At 38.3% G+C, this 9510-nt stretch overlaps 1 protein-coding gene across 3 annotated transcripts in view; it reads left to right on the top strand.

Moving 5' to 3' along the window:
• The first annotated feature begins 6 nt into the window (after positions 1–6).
• The window catches only part of PICALM (phosphatidylinositol binding clathrin assembly protein), a 66497-nt gene continuing 56993 nt past the window's right edge, over positions 7–9510 (top strand). For 2 of the 3 annotated variants that reach the window (XM_010002549.1, XM_010002548.1), the window contains exon 1: positions 7–78. In XM_010002549.1, the coding sequence (XP_010000851.1) occupies positions 51–78 (28 nt within the window). In that variant the 5' untranslated portion in view covers positions 7–50. The remainder of the gene's footprint in view (positions 79–9510) is intronic. The other variant, XM_010002550.1, reaches the window with a different exon arrangement.

Here is a 9510-nt window from a genome sequence, read left to right as displayed (position 1 = left end):
CCGGCTCGGCGGTCTCCAAAACCGTCTGTAAGGCCACGACCCACGAGGTCATGGGGCCCAAGAAGAAACACCTGGACTGTGAGTACCGGGGAGGGTTGGCGGCCGAAGGGCTTTCCCCGCGGAACAGAGGGATTGCCCGGCGTGTCCCGGGGTGCCCGCCGTGGGGCTGCCTCCTTTCCCACCAGCCTCGCGGAGACGCGAAGCCTCGTCAGGCGGAGGAAGGAGCACTTGTGTGTTTCACCATAGGACGTTTTCGTAGGGGGGGCGGGTAGGATCGGGGACGTGGCGACAGAGAGCTGAGGAGAGGCTGTTCAGTCTGTCTGCTCTCCAGAAGGGGCCTTGCTAGCTCTTCCCTATGCACAGGGCCCTGGAGAATGTTCGCTTCTGAAGGGCAGGACTTGCACCATACCCCTTCCTTGGAGGGGGAGAACAACGGCGACCAAGCAAAGGAATGGGGTGTAATTTCCTTACTAATTGATCTCATACCTGTTTTGCTAGGGCACCCTAGTCTGTAGGCTGGGTGCGGGAGGTTCAAGAAGGAAGAGCTGACCAGTTAGTGTCACTATTTCCCAGATAGTTTACTAGGAAAAAAAAAATAATTAAATTGCTCCACTGTCATTCTTGTAACTCTTCCACATAAAAGAATGTGAAATGAGTGCTTGAGGACCTAATCTTTCTCACGAAGGGTGTTCTTTTAGTCTGCCCCCTTCACTTGGGAAGATGGGCCCAAGAGGAATTCTTTAGATCTTAAGTACCTGAGCTTAACAACCCCGACAGCAACTGGCAATTTTTCAGCTTCTATTAAAAGTAGATCCAAGGTGGGAAGGGTTAAAAGGTCTTTTATCAACTTTGTTTCATTCAGATGATTGTGAAAATAAGTATGAGCACCAAAGTTCATACTAGTGTGTCTCTCACTAAGCTGTAAGGTCACAGGACTGAGGATGTTCTTGGCTTGAATACCTGATTATCTTCTGTTACTCTAGCCCTTTTTAAGGACCCTCCCCTCCCTCTCTTTGCACACACACCCACACCCAAATTTGTAACGAAAAATAGTGGAGAGAGATGTGTGGCTATACCTTTGTTTGTGTGCTTTCTTCTTTCCTCTCTCCCACCCACATCTGTGAGGTGAAGGTTGAGTCTTCATGTGTCTTGAATTTCTGCCTTCTCAGTCCCTTTCTAGTATTGCCTTTTCCATTTGATCTCTCGCATGAGAACTGGGTAGCTGAGTGGCCTTGTTACTTTTGGTCAGCCCAGGGTGGCAGAAGGCTGAGGAAATCTTTGAGCTCTATGCAACTCAGTCTCAGAGAAAACACCTTGTCATATGGCTTATGTAGGAAGTCATGGTGTTACTGGATTTCACACAACAGAAGGGAGGCTTTCTGGAAAAAAAACTTTGTCAGGTTTAGCCTGGAATAGCACTAAAAGTACAGTCAGTACATCAAACTGACCAGACAACTGCTTTTCATCCTGGCATGTGTATACAGGCATGGTGTTCTGAACACAGTTGCTAGGGGATATCCTAATTAAGACCTATTGGATACTGCTGTAAAAGGTGCTTCGACTTCCTTGGAAAGCTCTCTGGTAGTTGCTGGATGTCGAGATCCTTTCTGTATTTCCCTTGTCTACTCTAGACTGTCAGAAGTCTCTGTTCCTGCCTTTTTCTCAGATAATTCTTTTATCGGAGCAAATAAAACTTTTTTTTAAAATTAGTTTTACTACTAGTCACTTTTTTTAGTGATTAAAGTAGATCATGTGTAGATGAGTTTTCTATGCTGCCCTTAATAAGTTTGTTGGGAGTCTCTGTTCCTGGCATCAGGAAATGACACATAGTTTCATATTTTGTAAATTTTCTTTGTTCATACTGTTTATAGTTGTATGTTTAAAAAATAATGCTTTTTGTACAAGCTGTGACTTAAGCCCCACCTCTAACTTACTTGAACATACCTTCCTTTTGCAACAAACAGTTCAACTACCAGATAAGTCCTATGAACTGACATCTCACTGTGAATAACAGTTAATATACCAGTGTTCATAGGTGGCATGCTTCTTACGTTTTTTTCTAATTAGTATTTACTCTGATAATGGCAATTAAAACTTACTTTATTAAGGGTTGTGTCCTGTTCAAGTTGATAAGCTGAGTTTTCTAGTACTGTTCTGTAACGAAGTCTTAGTTTTGTAGCATTTTCTGTGACCGTGACATATATTCTTGTTTGTATTGCTTGTACAGATCTCAGAATCTTTGACTGTCCTGTCTCTGAAATTCTTTCTTTGTTAATCCTGAGCATCACAAACACATCTGAGTAGCTCAGCCTCACATTATGTCAACTCATACAGTCAAAGGGAAATCCAACCTGTGCACAATGATCATTCCTGTCTTTATTTATCTTGCTCTTGACTGTCTAGAGAGTGCCAGAACTGACATGCTCCCCATTCTATGTTTGTATATTCCTTCTGTATTTCCCTCAGTGATCATTACCTTAGTAATCAAAGAATACCAAAAGGCATTCTTAGCTCATAATGATAAAAAAAGAATCTTCATTCTCTCCAGTTACAAAACTTAGTTGCTTGTTTGGTTTGAGGGAGAAAGCATTAGAATTCTAATTTACAAGTGGACATAGCTTATGATAGGTAGCAACAATCATCCTATGGTACTTGCACTCAGGATGAATTTTTCTCCTGTTTTGGAGGTCCAGTCTTATAGCTGGCCTAAGGATTCTTTATTTTGTAATCTAGGTGCTGCTTTTGTAATGATGGATCACTTGTTCCAGAATAATCAGACAGGTTTAATAGTCTTGAAACCCTCAAAGCATGGTTCATGAAACTTCTTTTACAGAAAACCTAGTTTCATGGGGACTTTGTCCTAGTTTTCACACCTCTCTTGAGTAGTGATAGCTCAAAACTGGTTTGTGGGTTTAACTTGCATGCTGTGATTTCTGCAGCCCTTTCTTTTACAAGTAGCTTTTTCGTTGCTCTGTTTAGATCTGCACGGTGGTTATTTGAATGTAACTGGTGCTGGAAAGCTTTTTGCCAGTTTTCATCCCCCCCCCCCCCCCCCTTCCCCTCCTCTTTTATTTTTTCATTATTCTGTTGGGAGGGTGATGGTGCTTCTGTAGGTATATGTGGATAATTCATATTAGAAAAAACAGAAGACGTAGTTAATGCCAAATAGGAAGTTTTACTCGGTCAATTCAGTGAAGTTGCTGTAGCACTGATACCTCAGTAGCATAAAAATGTCTTTATTCATGTGAAATGTAGTTAAAACAGCTTTGATGTGAAACATATTTAGGGTTGGGTTCTTGAATGAGGATGGCATAGTAACCCTATCTGCTTGTAGCTAATGGGGTAGTGCTCTTTAAAGGAGAATGTGGATGGATGGCTTGGAAGGAAGTTGCGGTGCTGTAATTATACATTCTTAACAGGAAATCTCTCTATAGTTATGCCAGAGTCTAACTTCCTTGACTTCTTGTTATGAAGAAAAATTCGTATATTTAAGGAAGATGCTACACCCTGTGTTATGTAGCGGCTTGTGAGAAGCCATCTAAGTGAAAGTAAACTTCATTGAGTTTGTTAGGAACTTACTTCCTAAGTCCCTAGTGTCAGCTGTTTTGATTTTGTCTACAGGCTGCTACCAGTACAAATAAAAGTCCAGCTAAAGACTGACTTTATGTTTATGCTGAGAACAGCTTCCGTTTCCAAATGAGATGGTATGCAGAGGGTATCTTGCAGAACTGAGGGACAATGATCATTGCTTTTCCCTGCACCTCACAAGAAATTTGTATTAAAGCTGGGGAAAAAAAATCTGTTAAGTGCTCAAGTGCCTTTACATACTGAAGCATAACTGGGTTATTTCAGTGATGTGGTGAGTTAACTCCTTGTGTCTTTGGGTACTGCTGTGTTCTCCAGTAGAAATAGATTATCCATGTTCCTTTTATGGTACTGTGGTGCTTCACCAAATTCTTGGGTTTTGGTTTTTTGTTTGGATTTTTCTGGTTTTGGCAGGATTACCTGAAGTTTCTCATGGCTTTGCTTCCCATTTTATAGTGTACTTAAATTTCTGGAGGCAGTCCATTGTTATTATTGCTTAGAACAGCTCTGTGTAACTGTAATTATTTCAAATGCAGATAATTGCATTATAACAACTTTCTTTTGAAGTATTCATTTTTCTCTCTGAGTTCTTTGATTCCTTTATCATTTCTTCCTTAGCCAACTTTTCCTAACTTTTAACTGGAATTCCTTTGGAGTATTTGTGCCTTTTAGTAGAGTATGAGAACTATCATACTCCTCTAGAGTGCCAGAGGGCCAATTTTCTACCACAGCTGCTCATTTGCAGAAAGAATAGCCATTTAGTTCTGCAGCTGTTGTTTGATTTTACTTAGCCTGAAGCAGTTTTCTCCTTTGGGTGAAGTAAGAGGCAGAAACTGAGGAGAAGCTGTAGGACACCTGCAATCAGGTTTCAGTGAATCTTCATACTGCCATTGTTTCCCATCAGCTCTGGTTATTCAGGTGCCGTGTAACTTTGGGTTTTAGCTCTAGTTGTGATATATATATATTTATTTTTTTTTTCAAGTGGGGCAGTCACCTCTGGTATCTTCTAGAGGAGATGCTTGGAATAGACATTCTTCTGCAGTTCAGCCTGTGACCTAATGATCTATTTCAGTCTTTAGTTCCTAATCTTAATGTAAGTTTTTGATCCATAGATGTGGAAGTTTTAAGCTGTTTCTAGTGACTTGGCTCACAAAGTAACACTAGTTTGCATAATAATACAAAAGAGATGGCTCATCCAACATGGAATTGAAAGGTTCCCTTTTTTGCTTAGTGTATGTTGCCATATGTAAAGTATGTGATCAGTAAATTACACTACCCAGTGATGCTGGTAGAAGACTGGGAAGGTTCACTTGAAAGATGTTACTGACATCTTGGTCTCACTGGTAAATGCAACACATTTGCTAAATCAGGGACACCTTTAGTATTTAAAAGCTTAAATATTTTTTTGAATAGCCTTCTTACGTTTCAGTTTCTCAGTATCTTCAGAGTCTTTTCACGCATTAGTTCTCAAACATCACTTGCTTCTGTAAAAATTGTCCAGTTACTGCACACTGTTCTGTTCTGTAAAACTTGCAGAAGCTGTTCCTCAAGCATGTTAGAAGAAATCAGGTAAGTATTGTAAATGACTTGTTTGTCAAATTTTGAAGGGCTGTAGAGGGACAGTCATTAGACATTTCCGAACAGCTCATTGTACAAGTTTAAAGCAATAATCTCAAATATGTGTTCTTACTTCTGAGTCTTAGCAAACTCTTCTGCTGCAGCAATGAAATCTTTGCTTTGTGTCAAAGAATTGGGTTTTCTTGTCCATCAGTATGTGAGTTTAACCATTTAGATTTCCTGTCAGTTGAAGTCTTGGCACTAGAAGTAACTGTAATTTGGACCTGAATGTTATCTTGCGAGAGATTTTATTACTGATTACATCTGCACTGGATTAGAAGTAAACAAGAAATAACTGGCCAGATAGCTGCAACCAAGTGGAAAGGAAAGAAATGGATGTTGATATGAAATTGTTGGTTTTGATATTTTTCTTGCTCTACTAGCAGTTTTCTCTATTGTGATATGTAATCAGGAGCAGGCAGGGTATGAACTTATTAACTGTGTATCCTTCTAAGCTCAAACGAAGTAGAAATACTGTTGCACTTGGAGTTTTGCTGCTAGCTTCGCAGCAGAGCTTTCTCAGCTGGTGGTTTCTAGATGTCAAAATGAGGTTAGTAAATCCAGTGCTTACTTGTGGTACTCTCAAATCTACTAATGGCAAATCCAAATTGTGAGTAATATGTGACAAACTGGGTATTGAGATTTGAGAAATTAGGGAACTAAGCTGTATTTAACTGTGTGAAAAAAACAACTTTGTGAAGTTAATCATTTCATAAAGACTTAACAAATATGCTGGGTTTTCTGATTGTGACTATAAACATGTCCTGTGCTGTTTTGCTAAAGAAGCTTTATTAGAGTAATACTTATCTGGATCATTTACGATAGTAAATGTGAGTAAATTAGGCATTTTAAAGTTTTACCTCAAAACAGAGGTTGTAAAATAACAAAGATCTACACCAAAATTCAACTTGGGGGTGTCAGTACCTAGCATAAAGGAAAATCCTGTGCTTTTATTTTCATTCATGCTGTGACATATACATGGTCTACAAATAAAAAATGTCAAAGGTGAGTTTTATACTTATTTTGAACTCTCCTATATAATTTCCTTCAGACCTGTGTTCATTTACTGAGGAAGTACACTTTGTGCCAATCCCTTTTTTCTTCTTTCCATGCATTCTCCTGGAAAAGACACTTCTGAAATCTTCCCTTATTGTTTTCTATTGCTTCCTCCCAAGCCTGCTGTCCTTCAGTCACAACATCCGTATGCTGCAGCAGCGGTGCCATTCGAGCAGCAGTGATTCTTTTGCTTGTGTAGGAAGTGCCAAGTTTGCATGGGTTGAAGCCACACTCTGGTATTTCACATGTTTACCCTAAATATAGTACTTGCAGTAGTGTGTAGCTTAGCTATTGTAGTTTCCAATTGTCTGCTGTGACATGAATGAAGTATCTTGATTGTTTTTAACCTTTGTACATTTTTAATACAATTTAAAGCACAAGTTATGAATCCTCAACACTGTTTACTACTCAAACACTTAGTGTATAGAAAAAAAATTCTTGTAAAAACTGATTTTTAATCTGGTTGAAAATGGTGATAATGAAATTCATATTATTCCTCAATTAGTTTTGCTCAAAAAGAGCCCAGTAAAACAAAACCAACCCACTGGTATTCAGCTGCACAGCATAAGCTACTAAAGTTACAATAGTAAACTGAATTTCCAGACCCAGAGTGCATAAGATAGAATGTTTAAAACTAAACTCAGGTTACAAACAGAAGTAAGCATGTTAGAAATTTTTTTTTATATATATATTTTTTTAAATATTTTTCTATGTCTTTAATCTGACAGTAAATCCACTGCGAGCAGCTCTGATTGTCACTTGTTGCTGTGTCTGCCAAGTCAGAAGGTTGAGTCTCTTGGCTATCAGCTAGTAGAAGTAGGTGTCTTCATGTTCTTTGGCATTCTTAAGGGCTGCTTGTAACTCCTGGTGCAGTTGGTGGTGGTTGGATTCTGCTGGTGTGGATAGTGATCTGTAATGTGATCACAGCAGTTTTTCTGTACTTGACTCTTGCTTGCAGGAGTGTGCTTTTTGGTTTGCATTTAATTCCGTTATATTGTGTTGCGTTTTTCTTCCCTTCTCATATGTTCAGAAATCACATCAACATTTAAACTACATTTGCTTGTAGTTGCACTTGGTTTATTTGGTTGATATCTCCACTCTTGCTGACAAAAGAGTCAATATTTAATTGGAAATTGTGACACACTTGAATTTTAATGTTTATCCCCTTCTCCTCCCTCCCCACCCAGTATCGCCATAAAATTTGCAGCCATCATTGCAACCTATTTCAAACTATGAATTTTTCTGATCCATAACTCTGCATTCTTGACCTGACCTTATTTTTTTTTTTATGTGAAATGTTAAAAGTTGTGATGGTTAAGCTGCTGGTTACACTGAATGGTGGTGAAATTTGATTTGATTTAATTGTCTGTTCCTTTTTCTCTTTGCCAGAAACCACTGCTGTTCATAATTCAGCAAATAGGCTGTTGTGAAGAGATTAAAAATAACTTTCATTTTAAAATGAGTCTGGAATATTTACTTTGTTACATGTAGCAGCCACATTCAGCTGTAGTTAACAAAACAACTCTTCACTTCTGTGTTGTTGTGAAACTAGCATCCTTGAGTGTAGCTTGCTCTTTACTCCTTTTCTTCTGTCTTACAAGAAATACTTAAATTTTTAATTTATATAAGTGATTGTATCAGCTTGTAAGTTTTAGGGGTGAAATTCAGGTATTTGCAATTACATTTTATTCATCAGTGATCTACAGCTAGTGCTGTTCAAATCATAGTTGCAGTCAAACAGGAAAAAAAACAACACACCCTTCTGAGCAATACCATTGTGGGTTTTTTGCCTCTTGACAAACCAAATTTATTGTTTAGAAAGATACTATAATCCTTAGGTAGATTCTAATTCTGAATTAATTACCATTGTAACAAACAATTTCACTTTGCTCTCATTGGTACAGACATAGACATTAAGATATTTCTAATTAATTGAGTTTTATTCAAATTACCAAATTTGGATTTGTTATCCTTTTAATACAATTTTCTGTAATACATTAATAACCTGGGTTAAATTCAATGGGAATTATTTCTTCCTGGAGTAAGGATCACAGTACAGCATTGCTGAATAAAATTAAGGTATCAAAAATATGTGTGAAGTGGATTTTAATCATAGGAGTGAAAGGGAACTGAATGGAAATTAAATATGAACACTTTTGCATTCCTGGGCTGTAGATAAGGATATGAAATGCATAATAAGTTGCTACATCTGATTAGCTGTCTGATGGCAAAGCTCAAGACACACAACTCCTACCTGTAAACTGTTTGAAGCACAGGGACTAGCACACTCTGTTGTGCTTTGAGGCAAAGCGATGGTCTGGATGCAGACCTTTATTTTTTAATTCTTAATAGTTAATAGGGAACTAGCTCAAACTTTCTCCCAGTTGGAATGCTTTGCCACAACAGTAGTATCATAAGGCCTATCAAATGTAACTAAAGCTAAAGCATAAATTAAGTCAATTCCCTACCAGTTCAGTTTCAGTGCTGAATTCAGGGTGTAACAGGGTGGCAATCCAGAGAAGCTTTTTTATTTGTTCTCAGCAGGGAACAGCATGGTTAGTTCAACTTCTGATGTTTGGAATTGCATTGTCATAAATGTAAAGGTCTTGCGTGACCAAGGGCTGATTTTTCTGTTTTGTTGGGTTTTTTGCTTTTTGTTTACACACAGTTATTTCATGAGTAAACTTTCTTCAGATCTGCAAGTAAAATACAGTGCATTGAAAGAGATAGTTTTGTCCTTATTTTAAACTGTTACTGAGGAGTCTTTGTAGACAGGAATTTGGTCAACCTGTTGGTATATAGTAGGGTTGACACAAGATGTTTTAATATTGCTCCATATACTTTACATATACTTCTGCTCTTGGCTTTAGTTTATCTTAGAGTCTGTTTGTGATAGGGACAGTCTTTGTGTATTGGTAGATAAAGAAATTGAACGTTGTGGGATATGGAGTTCTTTGTCTACAACTTCCCTTACTGGTCTAGTTTCAGAATTAAGGGTTTGAAGCTTCATATTTGCTCTAAAACTTTGTGAAACTTGGTCACTAATAAAGCTCTCACAATCGGTTTCTCAGACTGGAGGACGAGGGGAAGCGCTGATCTGGATTTATGAAACAAACAATAGTGTTGTAAGAGGGTGGGTTCCCCTTTGTAAGTCCTTTGCTTTATCCACTGAAAATCAGTAAAGCTTGATGTTTGGTGCAGGAAAAATACAGCTTCATTTTCACTCTCCATATTCAATAAAGACCATTCCTG

Source organism: Chaetura pelagica, unplaced genomic scaffold (assembly GCF_000747805.2).
Source record: "Chaetura pelagica isolate M959 unplaced genomic scaffold, ChaPel_1.0 scaffold388, whole genome shotgun sequence".
NCBI classification, from domain to species: domain Eukaryota; kingdom Metazoa; phylum Chordata; class Aves; order Apodiformes; family Apodidae; genus Chaetura; species Chaetura pelagica.
The sequence above is the reverse complement of the archived record's forward strand: the minus strand, read 5'-3'. Positions and strand labels throughout refer to the sequence as shown.